The following is an 18,491-nucleotide window of genomic DNA, read 5'->3' as shown; positions in this document are numbered from 1 at the left end:
CCCAGGCAGGCAGGGGTGGGGAGAGGCAGGGAGGAAACAACTTACCCTCCCTCTTCTCCTGCCTCCTCCTGGCTGAATGAGGGCCGGAAACGGGGCGGCCAGAAGCAGGGGGCGGGGCTTCGTCATGTGCCCCGCCCCCGCCCCGCACCCGGGGGAACTGCGATCCCCCGCGATCCCCCCGAATCTACCTCTGGGTGTTTCGGTGTCTGGTTTAATGTCCAAGGAAAAGAGGGATAGAACAGAAATCAGGGGGATCAGGTCATTCAGCAGATATGTGCCTGATATGAACATGTCTCAACCAGAACAGTTAAAGCTATTTTTCCTCCACACAGGATCATTCCAGTTGTTGTTTCTGTGCACAGCATTTCCATTTTCTGCCATTTTCTGCCAATTTTCTGCCATTTTCTTGTAGGGCTTTCTAATTACATATAAACATTAGTTTGTTTACAAGGGCATTATCTGGGGGCAGTTCTTCCTACTGGACCAAGATGAAGGTTTTACTTGAACATGCTGAGAAGCAGGGGCGGGAGAAATAGAGGTAGAGACTTGGCCTCAGGTGGGATTTGCTTTTTCCAACAATGGAAGTCTGCCTGCAGCAGGGGAAAGCAGCAAAAGTTTTTCTTGCACATACTGGCAGACAGGCAGGGCCACAGAGACAGGAGGGAATAGAGACAAAAGTGCAGGCTTCACCCACACCCAATGATAGGCATCCCACCTGCCTTGAAGACTGGAGGTAGATAGAAAGGTCTGAGTTTTATTCTGAATGATAGTTGAGAATAAATGCAAGAACCAGGACTATTTTTGGGCAGGAACGCACAGGAACGGAGTTCCGGCTGGCTCCCAAGTTGGCCACGCCCAGCAGGAACTCATTAGCATAACAGGCCACACCCAACATCAGAAACTCATTAGGATTGGCTACAGTAGGCGTGTGTGGCCTAACATGCAAAGGAGTTCCTGCAACAAAAAAGGCCCTGGGTTTTGACCACAAACAAGGTAAACAGAATAAGAAGCAAAAGGTGGGTGTGGCTGGATGAGCATACTTCTGGTAACATGGGGGTGCGGCCTAATGTGCTAATAAGCTGTGCTGTCAGGGGTGTGGCCTAATATGCTAATGAGTTTCTGCTGTTGGGTGTGGCCTATTATGCTAATGAGTTCCTTCTGGGCTTTTTCTACAAAAAGAGCCCTGGCAAGAACGTATACATACATTTAATGCAAAGAGAGAGATGTGCAATGAGGGATCAGTAATGATTAAGAACTAGAGCTCAGTATCCAAAGGAATGATGTGTAGGAAAAAATAAAATGTTTTTTTCTGCTGTAATCCCAAGGGGAAAACAGCTGCACAGTAAGCCTTCAAAACAAGTGTGTCCAAGGCCAGCAGTGGAGCCATAGGAAGGAAATACCTACCGCCAGCACCCTTGCTGAGACTCTGCCAACCACCTCCCTGACCCGTCCATGCCCAGCCTCCAGGAAAGACAATTTACATGGGTGGCAGGTGGTGGCGGGATCAGGGGTGAGGTCACAAGGGCCAGCGGCAGTGGCAGTTGCATTACCAGTGCCCCAAACAGGGCAGTGGACAGTGGTGGAGAGAAACAGGAGTCCAGAGGAGCCCAGGGAGGCAGAGGCAGTGTGGCTGATACTTGCAGCAGAGCTGGAGTCACGGGGGCCAGCCACAGAGTTCACACAGTGGGGGCAGGCAGCTGTAGAGCCAGTAGAGGAGGAGCTGGCCAATGCCAGAACTTTCTGGGCCAGGACATTAGAGGGAAAGCCAGGCTGGAAGCAGGTAGGCCCAGAGCGTACTGCAAGACTGGCCATGGCTCTGGAGGCAGTGCAACCCCACCCCTCCCCAGCCAGGATGCAACTAGGACTGGGAGAGGCATGGCCCTGGCTGGGGTAAGGGGGGTGGGGCCCTCACACACAGGGAAGCCAGCCCAGGCCAATAGAAATGGTCTGAAGACAATGGGCAGGAGCAGGCTCCAGTGGGAGAGGGCGGAATGGCCCCCCCAAGAGGAGGCTGGGAGGATAAAAGGAGGGTCTGGTAGAGAGGCTGGGGAGTGTGCTAAAGTTGTGGCAGAAGGTGCTCCAGCTGGGAGGAGGAGCACCGGGGTGAGATAACCCCTTCCCGTCCCATTCTGAGTCTTCTGGGAAGTGTCCCAACACTAGTTGCACAATGGCTGAAGGTGGTATCCCCCCTGGGATGATATGTTAGTGCAAGACTCTGAGTGCAAGATTCTGAATTTCCAAGAGCAATGTTGAATTTTATTGCAAGATAATGCAGCAGTGTCTCATTTAAAAGACTCATTACCAAGCCCAATTGATTGAAGGATGGCAACTGTTAATGGGTTTTCACCATCTTGTCATAATGGAATGAAAATGGATATCCTATGCTGAGGCTGTAAAACTGTTTCCATGCTTTTAAATCAATCAATATACTGCTTTTTCATTCTCACTATATTAAGACATGGGAATCTTAGCAAGGAGTAGAGCCATGGAATCATGAATTAAAAGTGGCGTACGCAAAAGCGGAAAAATAAGAATTAATAAGTGATTTTTATTGACAGTGTTGCAAATATTTAGAATAAGGATATTATCTGCTTCTTCATACCAACAAGTGTGTTCTGCTCTGTGTCATGTAACCCATTTATTTTAAAGGTGTTAACTTCTGTTTTGGTGAGCATTAAAGGACTTCCATTCAGCCAATATTTCTCTCAGCTATAGTAGCCAGTATTTCTCATGCCAACATCCATGTGGGGCCTGGAGATCTTCTGGAATTACAACTGATGTACAGAGATCAGTTCCTCTGGAGAAAATGGCTCCTTTGGAGAGTGAACTGTGTGGCATTATACCTGGCTGATCTCCCTCCCGTCCCCAAATGCACATAAAATAGTCATAGCCAGGGGTCATTTTGTAGAAAAAGAGGTGCAGGAGCGCATTAGCATAACTTATTTGCATATGCCACACCCCCTAACATCACGGGAAGTGTATCAGAAGGCAACACCCACCGCTCAGGCTCCACTGGACTGTTTTGGATTGCTAGCTATTGGAGGGAGAGGGAACGTGCAGATCTGGCCTCGCAGAGGAGGGAGAGCTTGTACCTGAATAAAACTTGGTCTTAAAGGTGCCACCGGACTGTTTTAGGCTGGGGGGGGCTCTGCAGCTTACCTGGCTGCTTCTTGCTCTGACTGAGGGCTGCTGGGAGTAGGGGGCGGGGCTTGTTGCATGTGCCTGCCCCCTGGGCTCTTTACTGCCGGAGCTCCACTCCTGTGCACTCCTGCAGGAAATGACCCCTGGTCATAGCATAGGGTTGCCAAGTGATTCTTTGCCGGGAGCGGGGGGCTCCCGGCCGGCGTCAGGTTTTTCCCTTATATGGCCCCGCCCCCAGCGTGCCCAACGTGCCTGAGTCACTTCCAGGTGATGTGAATGCCGGGGCGGAGTTCCCCCCGGGGCCCGATTCCACGGCGGTGGAAATCGGGCCTCTGAAGCGGGGGTTTACCTGCCCCCACTTGGCAGCCCTATCATAGCACCCTTTTCCTTTTCAAGAAAGGAAGCCTCAGAAAATGGGGAATTAAAGTGGAGAAGGGGAGGGTATTTAACCCTTTCCCTATACATATGTTTTCTAGTCCAAATTGCCCACCCCAGGTGCTTCCCCATCCTCCAGGAGAGTTAAAACACATGTTTGTGAGGGGCTCTGACAATATAAATCTGAGAATACAGAAGATGGCCTGCCGTGTTCTAGATAATAATCTGAAAATGCATCATCTTTTTGATACCAGTCTAATCTGCCTGTGGACCTAGAGAACAGGGTTGGGCATGATAGAAGAGGATCCTACCTACTAAAAATTTTAGGGTGTTAATATCATAATCACATCATTTCCAACTCCTAAAGGAGGCTGGCAATGAATATTGTACATGTGTGCCTCTTCATTATGCATATGGAGAAGTAAAGGAAAGTAGATGAAGGCAAAGCACGGGAATTAGCCCTGGACCCATGGAAAATTGGATTGTGTTCCTTCAGAGAAAGAATGAGTGCAGGGACCTCCAGTGGACCAGGTCCTATGGGGCCTCCAGGTATGGAAGCTTTGAGGAGGCCTGTGCTGGATCATGAGAATTCACAGAACACAGCATGTAGTTTTTTTCTTCCCATTAGGGTGGGAGGGCTGAAAAATGAAATCTCCCACCTCTATTGTCCTTAATCTTTGGTACTCTAATTCCTAAGTACTAATGCTTTCACATTTAAATTATTTATATTTGCAGTAAAAAGTCTAGGGTTGGGGTTAGAATTTATTTCCTCCCACATTTTTAGTAACAAAAAGCAGACATAGAGTTTGTATTTTTTTTAGCAGTGGGTTGCAAAAGGGCTTTCCACCCTGGCCATTTTGTATTTTTTTAAATTGCCCTCGGTTGCTTTTCTCTCCATAGGGATATCTTACCTTTCCCCCTCATACCGTTTTCTTGTAGAAAAGCACCTTGGCGGTTTTGAGCAGAATAGTAGCCAGTTCATGTAGTCCCTGTGCTGTTAGGCCCCTCAGGACTGCAAAGTATTGTGGCTGGTTTTACTTTTGAAAAAGTAAAATATGCAAGAAAAGGCATGCTAGATATAGGGCGATTTCACACTAGAGCTGCCTCGTGGCGCAGCCGCCGTTTGCCCCGACACTATTTGTCAATTTCACACCCGAGGCTGCGGGGCTGCACTTGACCCGCAGCTTTGCCTGATTTCCTCCGCAGTTTCGTGATCCTCAAAAACCAGGATCACGAAACTGCGGAGGAAATCGGGCGAAGCCACGAGTCAAAATGCAGCCCCGCAGCTTCAGGTGTGAAATTGACATATTTGTGTCGGGGCAAACGGCAGCTGCGCTGCGAGGCAGCTCTAGTGCAAAATCGCCCATAGTTTAAACCCTATACTGATTCAGGCCAGGCTGTCCATTCTAGCCCACTTTGCTGCGTCGTAGTTCTGTGTAATATGGAATGGTCTGTGAAGTGGTCTCAAGCCTTTGGCAGAACTAACTCCCAGTCCTGCTGCCTGATATCTTTTAAGCATTTTATGGCATTTTTATTTAAAATTTAAATGGGATGTTAGATGTAGATTTTATCTGTAGTTGATGCATTCGTACTTGGGGATGAGTTTAATTGAAATCAGTGAGATGTTTCAGACTTAATATGCACAGGTCTGATGTAATTTCACACATGTTACAAATTCACTGTCACACAAATGTACTGATGTATTGAAAGCCTTGAACGGCTATAACGATTCCATCTGCTTCCTCAATTCCTTTTTTCTACTTCTTTGGCTAGGCAGTCCTTTCTTGTTGTTTTTTTGTCTCTTTGTCTGTCCCATCCAGTTGTTTAAATGTATATGGGTATATGCTGACCCAGCCTAGGAAACTGAGGGACTGACTATTCTTTTGTCTTTGTCTGGTAATGGCACATGAGAGGTTGATGATTATTCAGAACTAACAAACTGCTTTATTTCACTTTGGAGGGGAAATGTTCAGGCAGGTGTCAGGTTTAGGACTTAGACGGTGAACAGGCAACAGGGATGCATAAATATAAACAATAGATAAGTTTGTCACAGTAGCTGTGGTGTTATACTGACAGGTCTTTAAAACTGTGGAGAGAGTTCTCTTGGCAGTCACTGCTAAAATAAACAAGCATAAGCTTCTTTGTCTCAAGAATACTTAAGTTTGTGAAGGCAGGAACATTGACAAAAGTTCTGATTTCCCTTCTTAACCACTTGATAGGGATCACACTCCTTTACTAGGAGCTATTTCCTTCAGAGAAGTGTTACTCATCCCATGTCCCTAATTCAGGATCCTCCATGATCCTCTCACTTGCTTAACTCACCTTCACTGTTCTCACTCTGCTCACAACTGTCATTCTTAACTACCACTCTTAACAGATAATCTCAACTGTAGAATTCAGTTTGAATCCCCTGTCACTCAGGGTTCTCAGACTGGGTTAAAGCATTAACCCTTCATGGTCTGTTACAACTGCATATGAGAAATAATACCCTGCTTCAGAAATCACTGTTTTGTATAAGATGCAATGGTCTGCTTTGAATCCAGGATAGGTATCTATCCTGGATAGGAGGAGGAACTGGCTGGTTTGGAGGGTGGACTCTATGGCATTGTACCTGTCTGAGGTTCCACCCCTCCTCAAACCCCACTCTCTCCAGGCTCCACCCCTCAAATATCCAGGAATTTCCCAACCTGGAGGTGGCAACCCTATCTCCCTCCCAGCCAACCATCAGCCTACCTTTATCTGCCCCTCTGATTTCAGCTTTCCATCTCCTTCCCCTTTCCTTCTGGAGTGCAGTTGTAATTCTGAGTGATCTCCAGACCTCACCTGGAGATTAGCAACAATGATTCCCCAGGAGGAAATGGCTGGTTTGGAGGGTGGAGTCTATGACAATGTATGTGTCCTCCTCAAACCCCACCCTCTCCAGGCTCCACCCCTCAAGTCTCCAGGAATTTCCAAACCTGGAGTTGGCAACCCTATCTCCTTCCTAGCCAAGAATCAACCTGCTGTTATCTGTCCCTCACTCTTCAGCTTTCCGTCTCCTCAGCCCCCACCTGCAGCCTCTACCGTGCTCTGATGCCCTGACTGCTACGCCACATTGGCTGTCATAGGGAGGCCATCTCAGCAGGGTATAAGGACAGAGTCCACCATTTTCTCCAGGGGAACTGATCTCTGCCATCTGGAGAGCAGTTGTAATTCTGAGTGATCTCCAGCCCTCACTTGGAGATTGGCAACAATGGTTCCCCAGGAGGAAAAGTACAGTTTTTCTCTGCAATGGGGACCAAAGCAGCTTACATCATTCTCCTCTCCCCCTTTTGACTTGCACAACAACTCTGTTTTACTGACAGAACCAAGCTTGGTTGCCTAGTAACAGGCACTGAGGGGAAAGTAGTGTTGCCAGCTCTAAGTAGGGAAATACCTGGAGATTTGAGGGGGCAGATCCTGTGGAGGGCAGCATTTATGGAGGGGAAGGACTTAGCAGTGTATAATGCCATAGGGTCTACCTTCCAAAGCAGCCATTTTCTCCAGGGGAACTGATCTCTTTCATTTGGAGATCAATTGTAATAGCAGGAGATCTCCAGGTCCCACCTGGAGATTGGCAACCCTAGTAGAAAGTCAGCTGCACAGCAGGAGGTTGAAGAGAATGGTTTGACAGCTGCTGGCCCACCTCAGGTGAGAGCCATTTTCACAGTTTATTCTGAGAGGAAAGTGGCCAAGCTGGCAGTGGGCGAGGAAGGGGGTTATGAAGCCACTGAGGAAAAAATTAATTCCACAGAGGAGCCAAGCAAGAGAAGTGTCTTCGTTGGGAGAGACAGCCGTGGGTGGGGAAGAGGAGCAGACCCAGCCCCCAGCCAATGGCATGCGAATACTCTTGAGTGGTGGCTGATGGGCCAGTGGCTGATGGAGCGCATTGCACAGACAATGGGAGAGCTGGAAACGGCCAATACGCTAAGAGGATATTTAGTGATTATCAAAAGTAAACTATATTCTGAATTTTTCAATTAAATGACATCTTCCTCTATATCTCTCCCCTACAGACTAAAATACTTGGTGTTTTCTTCATTTCATCTCCAGAATTTCTGGCCAATGCTTACGTTTTGGCAGTCCTCCTCTTCTTTGCTCTTTTATTGCAAAGAACATTTCTCCAGGCTTCATACTATGTTGCCATTGAAACAGGAATTAACCTCAGAGGAGCAATACAGGTATTTCATATATACAATAAAAGGAAAATTCTTAGCTAAAGAACTGTGTGATCCATCTGTGTAGCGGCTATTTTGGTCAAAGGAAAACTGTAATATAATTTTTAAAAACACCCTTATCTTAAACAAATACAATAGGGTTATAAAAATAGCATTAACAATATGAATGTATGGACACTGTTTTTATTTCTACTTTTTAAAACAAAGCAGACTTGATATAATCACAGTCAAGTGCCATTCCATTGTTTTCAATGAAAATTAGTGACTAACTTTTGATGACTTGTGGCCCCTTTAAAAATTGTTTTTCATGACAATACAGTAGTGATTAAATGGCAGGTTAGAAAGTATTGTAGCTTTTATGGAAATAGCAGACCATATAACACAGAAACATGTTCTAACTGTCTTTGGGGGAATGTAAAGTACAGTAAATATCATTTCCCTGAATTAATGTTTTTGCCAAATAAATTGTTCCTCAAGATGACTTACTTCCATAATTACCATAATTGATTTTTACAGTTTATAAAAAAAAAACCCACTTTGCGATAAAGAAAATCAGTATTTGTAATGGTCTAGGACTAGGTTATGTTACTATCAGATTTATATGGTACTTGACTAAAACCTACTGTGTGTTATAGAAGAAGAAGAGGAAGAAGAGATTGGATTTATACCCCGCCCTTCACTTGGAGTCTCAGAGCGGCTTACAAACTCCTTTCCCTTCCCCTCCCCACAACAGACACCCTGTGAGGTGGGTGGGGCTGAGAGAACTCTGACACAAACTGCTCTTTCAGGAACAGCTGTGCCAGAGGTTGTGACTGACCCAAGGTCACATCAGCAGGTGCAAGTGGTGGAGTGGGGAATCAAACCCGGTTCTCCCAGATTAGAGTCTGCGCACTTAACCACTACCCCAAACTGGCTCTCTGAATTGATTAGAAAGGAATCATCCGTCCCTTCCTTACAGTGTCAGCAGAAGCTCACAAATCACATCTGTGATGAAATCTGCAAACACCAGGATTAATCTGGGTCTTGCAAATTATCATGCACATTATAAAAATGGAGAAAGCAGAATGATTACTCACTTTATTCTGAAACTGGTGTCAACCATTGATTTTTAAAACATAATAGTTGCCTAGAAGAGTCCCTCAGGTAGCTGCGGTGGCTCAAGTGGTTAAGACACTGAACTGCAGGCTGTGGAAGGTCAGTAGTTCAGCAGTTCGAGACCCGGGTGCCGCATGACGGAGTGAGCTCCCGTCTCTAGTTCCAGCTCCTGCCAACCTAGCAGTTCGAAAGAAAGAAATTGCAAGTAGATAAATAGGTACCACTTCAATGGGAAGGTAACAGCGTTCCGTGCGCCTCAGTGTTTAGTCATGCTGGCCACATGACCACGGAAACGTCTTCGGACAGCGCTGGCTCTTCGGCTTTGAAACGGAGATGAGCACCGCAACCCTAGAGTCGGATTCAACTGGCTTTCGAGCAAGGGAACCTTTACCTTTACCTAGAAGAGTCCCAGGGGCTAGTCCACAAAGGAGGAAGTGCAAGATAAATGTGTGAAAAGACTACATACCTAAATACTTGGTTCCTGCCTTTCCACTTTTCAGAAACCAGGGCATCAGACAAGTAATGCAACTAACAATTAATAAGAAAATGAAAAAAATACATAGTCAAAAATAGCCAGTACAATGCAATTTAAAATACAGCATCTTCCTCAAATGAAGGCTCTTTCTTTCAAAGGGCAGATTATATGGTCAGATATTGTGTATTTTGTTTATTTAATTTATAGCTTTATTGACTCATCACTCAGCTTCTGTAGGAATGCAGGAGAGGCACGTAAAAACCTAACATTTGCATTTATGCATATATGAAATTAATTCTATCGAATGTTAACTTAGATTTCCCCCAAAAAAAGATATCACTTTTTCTTCCTTCATCAAAGGTTAGATTGAGTGTTAAGCAAGCTGCCTCCCAAGAAATGACTTTCTTTTTAAAACAAATCACTATTGTTCAAAAACATGAGACAACAAAAAGTTAGCTTCAAGATTATTTTCCATATTTTAAATAACATTTCATGTTCCCATTTTAGACAAAAATTTACAATAAGATTATGCTGCTTTCAACTTCCAATATGTCCATGGGGGAAATGACTGCAGGTCAGATCTGTAACCTGGTTGCAATAGATACAAATCAACTGATGTGGTTTTTCTTCCTTTGCCCTAATCTTTGGGCTATGCCAGTACAGGTAAGGAAACGGAAAGTAATATGCTATTAATGAGCTTGCGTATGATACTAGATAGATTTGAATTGCATTTAGATGAATATTTTTACAGTATATAAAAAGTGTTTTTTCACTATCTCAGCAGCCTTGCCACAGGACCACATGAGAAATAACAGATATGCAGTTGCTGCTCATTTGTTATGAGGCATGTAACAGTCCTTAAGGTAGAACTTCTTTTAAAGAGCAGAAAAATAACTGGGACAGGTGGCATAACTCCACTTGGCTATTCTCTGTCATATTGTAGGAATAACAGCATTGCTCAGACTGCAAAGAGGGGTTTTCTGTGTACAAGAAAAATTATACACCCTTGTGCACTACCATGTGTAAAAAGTGTGTATTCATATCTGTTTTGTCACCATAACATACACACAGCCTCATGCAATGTTGAAAGACTGAATCCATTTTTTCCTATACAAAAGTTAAATCTATTAGGGGGAAATGTTATTATGAAATTATCTGTAGTCCTACTAATGAATGGGTATGGGTTTAAGAACGTATATCTGGACACATTAATTCTCAAATGGCAAAGCTCAGGTGCTAATGTCCACTACTGCCAATCTAACTCTTTGTTCTGTAGTATATTAGCATCACAGCACAAAATGAACGGTTATAAGAGAGTTGTCATAGGCTGACTCTACTGCACATTGGCCAAAGGCAAGGAAACAACCATATTCTTACCAACAGGAGGCCAATGTGGCAGTAGAAGCAAAGGTCTCTTATGTTCTTATGTTCTTAAAACTGGGCTAAAAGAATTTTTATGAATTTCAATGGGGATAAAGTTCTGCATTTAGGTAGGAAAAATCAAATGCATAATTATAGGTTGGGGGAGACTTGTCTTGGCAGTAATATGTGCGAAAAGGATCTAGGGGTCTTAGTAGACCATACACTGAACATGAGTCAGCAGTGTGATGTGGTTGCTAAAAAGGCAAATGTGATTTTGGGCTGTATCATAAGAACAAGAACATGGTTGCACTTCCGCTGAAGGAGCAGGTTCATAGCTTGGGGCTGCTGCTGGATCCTGGCCTTCATCTAGAGGCCCATGTCTCCTCAGTGGCACATACTGCCTTTTATCAGCATCTAATACTCCAGCTATGGCTATTCCTCGAAAACCATAATCTGACCATGACAATCCATGCTTCAGGTTAGATTTCTGGTATGCAATGTCCCCCCCCCCCGGGGGGGGATCCTCTCCCCTATGCTATTTAACATCTACATGCGCCCCCTGGTCCAGATGGTCTGAAGGTTTGGGCTGGGTTGTCACCAGTATGCTGATGGCACCCAGCTGTATCTGATGACGGCTGGCTGGCCGGATACCACCACAGATATTCTGGCTGAGGGTCTGAATGCCATGGCTGCATGGTTAAAGCAGTCGATTGAAACGGAATCCAATGAAGACAGAGGTCCTGTACCTGGGCCACGGGACAATTGGGTCGGGGATTCAGCTCCGAACTCTGAACGGGGCATCACTGACACCTGCTCCTGCGATAGAGCTTGGGTGTGATTTTGGATGCCTCACTTTCAGTGGAAGCCCAGGTCACGGCAGTTGCGAGATCTGCATTTTTCCATCCACAGAAGGTTAAGCAACTGGTCCTCTACCTTCCTTCCTGTGACCTAACTACAGTGATCCATGCAACGGTCACCTCCAGGCTGGATTACCGTAACACACTTTATGCAGGGTTACCCCTGAGACCAATCCAGAAACTGCAGCTGACCCAAAATGCAGTGGCACGTGTCTTTACAGGCAGGGCTCTTTTTGTAGCAGGTACTCATTTGCATATTAAGTGACACACTCCTGTAAGAAGAGCTCTGTAAGCTCTTGGAGGATTGGCTACATTAGGGGTGTGTGGCCTAATATGCAAAGTTCCTGCTACAAAAAGAGCCCACTGAGAGCACACATACACCCAGTGCTGCGCCCAGCTGCATTGGCTCCCAGTTGAATTCCGGATCAAGTTCAGGGTTCTGGTTCTTACATTCAAAGCCCCATGTGGACTGGGGCCAACATATCTGCAGGACTGTCTCTCCCAATACAACCCCCAAAGGGCCTTGTGCTCTTCCAATCAACACCTACTGGTTATCCCCGGCCCCAAAGATGTCTGCCTAGCCTTGACCAGAGCCAGAGCCTTTTCAGCACCGGCCTGGTGGAATGCTCTCCCTAGTGAGGTCCGGGCCCTGTGGGATCTTATGCAGTTCCGCAGAGCCTGTAAAATGGAGATGTTCCACCTAGCCTATGGTCAAGGCAGCGACAAACCATCTATAATGGCCTCCCCTGCTCTGCTTTGCCTTGCTTAGCTTTGATTAGCAGCGTCCGTAGTCCACCATAGCTGCTCTCTTCACCCATCCACTACTTGTCTTGTCTCAGTCTGCAGTGATATATAGTCTGGAAGTCCATCCAATTCATTAAATTGGTCAGCTGGCACCTCTTAAGGGTTTTATGTGTTAATACTATATTGTGGCCCTGGTCACACGGGCTGGATATAGTGGGGGGGAGGCGTGACTGTTTGCCCCGGAGCGAACTACCGCGCGGCAGCCGGATCAAACATCCCGCCCGACGTCCCGTGGTTGGGGGGAGGTGCCGATCATACCTCACTCCTGCGGCGCGGCAAAGAAGCAGCGCCGCGGGGGTTGTGTTGTTTTTTAAACCCACGTGTTCGCATGCGCCGTTGGGTGCTTGTGCGCACCCATGGAGACTTGACCCAAAAAAAGGTTTTGCGACGGGACATGGGCGGGCGCCGGATGCCACGAGCTAACACCAGAAACTTGCTCCGCGGTTTCCGGAAACTAGTACCTCGGAGGTACTAGTTTTTTACATCGCATCTTCGGAGTGAAGCCTCAGGTGAGCCACGGGAGCTCTACGCTTCCCAGATGTGGCGGTGAGATCACGCCCGGAAAATCTGCCTATCTTCCGTGTCTCTAGTGTGCCTAATGCTCCATGTGACCGGGGCCTGTGATTGTTTTTATGAACTATATTCTATTTTAAATGTTTGTATGTTTAAGAATGTTGTAACCTCTCCCTGAGCCTGCTGTGCAGGGGAGGGAGGGCTAAAAGTCCAACAAAATCAATCATTCACTTACTGTAATGTGTTCTGCATGGGGTTGCCTTTTTAAGTGGACCAGAAACGTCAGCTCATCCACAATGCAACAGCCAGGCTCTTGTTAGTAGTGGGATATGGGGATCATGTCACCTGAGTGCTGAAAGATCAGCTTTGTCTGTTTCCAGGCACAAATCAAAATGCCATTTTTTGTGTTTGTTTGTTTTTTGCCTTTAAAGCTCTATATGGCTTGTTGCTAGGGTACCTGAAGGATGACCTCCCGTTATTGCCTAGCCAGTTAAAATCCTCCTCACAAGCCATGCTCTGTTCTCTGCTTTTGGAGGTGAGGTGGGTGGTGACCAGAGATGGTATTTTTTCAAGGTTCCATCTTGATGCCAACCTAGGACCTATACTACTTTCTTTGAGATACCAGGCCAAGATATTTCTGTTTACCCAAGCTAAAAGTGACTTTAAAAAAAAAAATCACGTTATAGTCTGTTTTTAGCCTGAAAGAAGTTTAAGACCATTTTAAGCTGCTCCATGTTTTATACTATTTTATGCTCCATTGTGGTTTGAAGACAGGGTTTCAATAACTTTTATTATATTTTATGTGTTCATTATGTTTTGTTTTGTAAGCCACCTTAGGCAGGTTCATTGGCAAGGCAACATAGACATTTCATCAATCAATAAATAAGCTTTTTTTCCTGCAATGGCTCCTCTTGTGAAAATTAGCACCCAAGTTATCATCAGCATACCCATGTAGTAGGCAAAAGACCAGAAACCTATGAATATAATCATGAAAAATTTATAAAAATAGTATGTGAACCCTTAACAAATGTTATGAATGAAAAACATTATACTAAATGTCTCTGGTGCCAGTCCAATATTTGAAGACATCTCAAAGTCCTAACAAATTCCTATCTGAAGCGGTCCTTCCCAGTGAAGCAATAAAGTCCAATGTTGATGGAGCCAAAGCGATCCTGTTAATGGGGCACCAGTAAAAACCCTGTTTCCACAGTGTCTTCTTCAGGAACAGGTACCACAACCGAACACAATCTACAACACAAATACAGGCCCCCAGTATGCAACAATACAAGATATAAAATGCATACATCCATTAGGAAACACCCATAATACATTCAGTCTTCCTACTTCTTATTGATAAAGCACTACTGATAAAGCAGCTCCCAAATTTTCAAAGAATGCTATGTTCTAAGCCAAAAATCGCTAGTTAAAATATCCTCAGTGATTTACCATCATCTAATTGCTAACAGGTGGACTGTAAGAGACTCCTAACACATTCATAACACATATGAACATTCATTCATGACATTTCTAAGGATTCACATACTATTTTTTTAAATTTTTCATTATTATATTCACGGGTTTCTGGTCTTTTGTTAATTTCCTCCATACCGCGAATCTGCGTTTTTTGCTTTGTGTAGTAGGCAAGCCATTTACTTTATAATTTCCAAGCACTGTCAGTTATGAAAATAATAAACTAGCATTTACAGGACTTGAATCATCTAGAAGCATTGATTTAAAGGGTTTTAGAGCCTTGTGTTGCAATGTGGGGTATTCATATCCTGACTTTTATGGCCATGTATCATAGTCTTCTATGACAACAATTATAAAATAGAATGAAGAGATATGAGATCCAGAAGTAAACAAAGAGCAATTGTCCATGAGTAGAAGCTTACTGCAGATGTATACTTATGGAGGTGGGATCAGTGGACATGATCCCTCTCTCCTCTATACAAAAAAGTGCACTTATTTACTTTTGTGCTATTTACTTGCAAGTTTATTTGCAATTTGAAATACCCGAACAGGGTTGTTGCGGGTCCACTCTTGTTTATTTTATAATTTCCAAGTACTGTCAGTTATGAAAATAATAATCCAGCATTTACAGGACTTGAATCATCTAGAAGCATTGATTTAAAGAGTTTTAGAGCTTTGTGTTGCAATGTGGGGTATTCATATCCTGACTTTTATGGCCATGTATCATAGTCTTTGTCCCGGTTCTGACGAGCCGGGCCATTCTAACACCACCCCACCCGAACAACCTGCCACGAACCCCGAGCTTACCCTGCCTAAAGCATCCAAACTGGGTGAAGAGGCCGAGTTACCGGAGGCAGGAGACAGCAAGGCAAAGGGGTGCCGGGCCACGGCGCAACCCCTTTCCCATAGGGCGCATCATCAGGTGCACGGCCGGAGAGCAGGCCCTGAGACGCCGGTGCTGCCGGAACCGCCCCATCCAAATGATGTTGGGCCTTCCGGGCAACGAGCTGCAACCCCCCCTCCTGCTTCAGGCGTGGTCAAACCAGCACGCCCGGGCAGAGCGTCTCCCCTTTTATAGGGAGGCGGGACTACCCAAGATGGACACCTCACGTGTCCAGTGAGAGGGAAGAGAGGGAGGGATCAGGTATAAAAGGGGAGCGTGAAAGGGAGACCGGGGAGGAAGGAAACTGGAGAGTGAAGGAGGGGGTCGGGGCCGAGACGTCGGAGGGAGAGACGACGCTGCGACCATCCCCCCTAACTCTCACAGGGGCGCGTCAGTTATGAAAATAATAAACTAGCATTTACAGGACTTGAATCATCTAGAAGCATTGATTTAAAGGGTTTTAGAGCCTTGTGTTGCAATGTGGGGTATTCATATCCTGACTTTTATGGCCATGTATCATAGTCTTCTATGACAACAATTATAAAATAGAATGAAGAGATATGAGATCCAGAAGTAAACAAAGAGCAATTGTCCATGAGTAGAAGCTTACTGCAGATGTATACTTATGGAGGTGGGATCAGTGGACATGATCCCTCTCTCCTCTATACAAAAAAGTGCACTTATATTTACTTTTGTGCTATTTACTTGCAAGTTTATTTGCAATTTGAAATACCCGAACAGGGCTATTATATCGAGAAGAAGGTTGTGGATTTGTTTGTGGGACTGTCATATAATCAGCAGGACCTAATGGTCTTTGTCTCCTGATGATTCTTTACTCTAAAATGAGTAGCAAAAATAATGTCCCTTTGGTTTCTGTTATGTTATGTCAGATCGTTGTAGGAGTCATTCTACTCTACTACCTACTTGGATTCAGTGCCTTAATTGGAGCTGTAGTAATCATCGTGCTTGTACCTGTTCAGTATTTTGTAGCCACAAAGCTTTCACAAGCCCAAAGAAGTACATTGGTGAGTATTTTCAGACATATTGTCCAATAAGCTTTTTCATTTGTTTGGTGATATATCTATATGCTACTTTTTGGCAGGAGGCTCCCAAAGTGTCTTAAAAAGACAGAAGCCCATTTCAGTTCATTCAAATATCAGTCAGTTTATTTCTACAGTCCTTGGACCAGTCATACGAAAAGAAGTACACTGGTCCTTTGCAATATTCCAAGATTTTAAAATACATCCGTACAACATTAAAAACAGATTAAAATTTAGTCTAATATCAGACCGCCACATCTAACTAACTGCCACATCTAACTAACTATCAGATCACAATTAAACCTAACAAATAAAAATGTTAACATGATCTGCAGCAAATAGAAACAGCCAGGGGTCATTTCGTAGAAAAAGAGGTGCAGGAGCTCATTAGCATAACTCATTTGCATAACTTATTTGCATGTGCCACACCCCCTGACATCACCGGAAGTGTGTCAAAAGGCAACACCCACCGCGCAGGCTCCACTTGGATTGCTAACTATTGGGGGGGGGGGAAATGTGTAGATCTGTCCTCGCAGAGGAGGGAGACCTTGTACCTGAATAAGACTTGACCTTAAAGGTGCCACTGGACTGTTTTGGACTAGGGAGCCGGGGGGAACTCTGGAACTCACCTGGCTGCTTCTTGCTCTGACTGAGGGCTGCTGGAAGCAGGGGGTGGGCCTTGTTGCATGTGCCCACCCCCTGGGCTCTTTACTGCCGGAGCTCCGCTCCTGTGCGCTCCTGCAGGAAATGACCCCTGGAAACAGCAGTGTCTAACAAACTAGCCACAGATAGCCCATAATGCCAATAAAATCCGCAACAGAATCAGCCGAAGCTAGAGAACAAAAAAAGAAGATGAAGAAGAGTTGAATTTATACCCCGCCCTTTACTCAGAGTCTCACAGCAGCTTCCAGTCTCCTTCCCTTCCTCTCCCCACAACAGACATCCTGTGAGGTAGGTGGGGCTGAGAGAGCTCTGAGAGAACCGTGACTGACCCAAGGTTGCCCAGCTGGCTGCACGTGGAGGAGTGGTGAACCAAACCCAGTTCTCCAGGTTAGATTCCACCACTACACCAAACTGGCTACACCAAACTACAGCAAAAGAACCCTAAATGGAGAAAATGGCAGTACAGCTGTGGACTGGCATGCTGGTTTCATTACTCATTATGAGTGTACTATTTCTCTCTCACCTACAGTCAGGCAGAGTGAGTCAAGTTGGCTGGAACAGGGCTACCCAGCTTTGTGTGGAAACTGCTCCACTTGGTGCATCTTAAACCATCCCTGGTAACATGAAGGGGAACATCTGCATCCTGCTTGTCTTTGCACTGTCTGAGCAGGCCTTGCTTCCCAGCATTATCACACACTGGTCGGACAAGAGGCAAGATAACGGCTTTAGGCATCAATAGTAGGCAAGAAGATAGTGTGTTTGACATCAGGGAGGAGATGGGTAGGCTGTTGAACGCGTAAGGATTCTTCTCTTCAGTTCACTGCTTTACTTGATAATTATGGCCAGTCTATTAATTTCAGGGCTCTTTTTGTAGAAAAAAACCAGCAGGAACTCATTAGCATAATAGGCCACACCCACAGCAGAAACTCATTAGCATATTAGGCCACACCCCTGACAGCACAGCTCATTGTCATATTAGGCCACACCCCCATGTTACCAGAAGTGTGCTCCTCCAGCCACACCCACCTTTTGCTTCTTATTCTGTTGACCTTGTTTGTTGTCAAAACCCAGGGCCTTTTTTTGTAGCAGGAACTCCTTTGCATGTTAGGCCACACACCCCTAATGTAGCCAATCCTAATGAGTTTCTGCTGTTGTGTGTGGCCTATTATACTAATGAGTTCCTGCTGGGCGTGGCCAACTCGAGAGCCAGCCAGAACTCCATTCCTGTGTGTTCCTGCCCAAAAATAGCCCTGAAAACTGTATACCACCCAGTTTTGAAGGAGTTCAGATTCTGGTAACACTGCTCTTGCTTCCCTTTATTCTCACAATAACACGGTATGCTCACAGTATGTGTTATAATGGAAATACATATCTGGCCCAGGGTCAACCAGTGAGCTCCTTGGAAGTGAGAGTATTTAGACCCCTATTCTGACACTCTAATTACTGCATACACCTGGGCTCTTATTGGGAGGTCATGTTTGGGGGCTATTATTTTGATGTGCCTCAGGCTGTCTGATTTAATAAAACTCACAGCAAAAACTACAGTCATTTGATTAAGTTTGTAGCTAGGCAACCAGAATTTGCTGGGTGCAAGGGAGTTATTCCAAGGAGCTTGTT

At 45.2% G+C, this 18,491-nt stretch overlaps 1 protein-coding gene across 1 annotated transcript in view; it reads left to right on the top strand.

Annotated features, from left to right (window-relative positions):
* Nucleotides 1–18,491, top strand: part of ABCC8 (ATP binding cassette subfamily C member 8) — a gene marked incomplete at its 5' end in the record, with an annotated part of 118,395 nt that overhangs the window by 20,985 nt on the left and 78,919 nt on the right. The window contains 3 exons of the mRNA XM_015423247.1: nt 7,551–7,715; nt 9,790–9,945; nt 16,062–16,196. Coding sequence (XP_015278733.1) covers nt 7,551–7,715; nt 9,790–9,945; nt 16,062–16,196 — 456 coding nt within the window. The remainder of the gene's footprint in view (nt 1–7,550; nt 7,716–9,789; nt 9,946–16,061; nt 16,197–18,491) is intronic.

Source organism: Gekko japonicus, unplaced genomic scaffold, assembly GCF_001447785.1.
Source record: "Gekko japonicus isolate JY-2015 unplaced genomic scaffold, Gekko_japonicus_V1.1 scaffold936, whole genome shotgun sequence".
Lineage (NCBI taxonomy): Eukaryota > Metazoa > Chordata > Lepidosauria > Squamata > Gekkonidae > Gekko > Gekko japonicus.
This window is presented reverse-complemented; position numbering and strand designations above follow the sequence as displayed.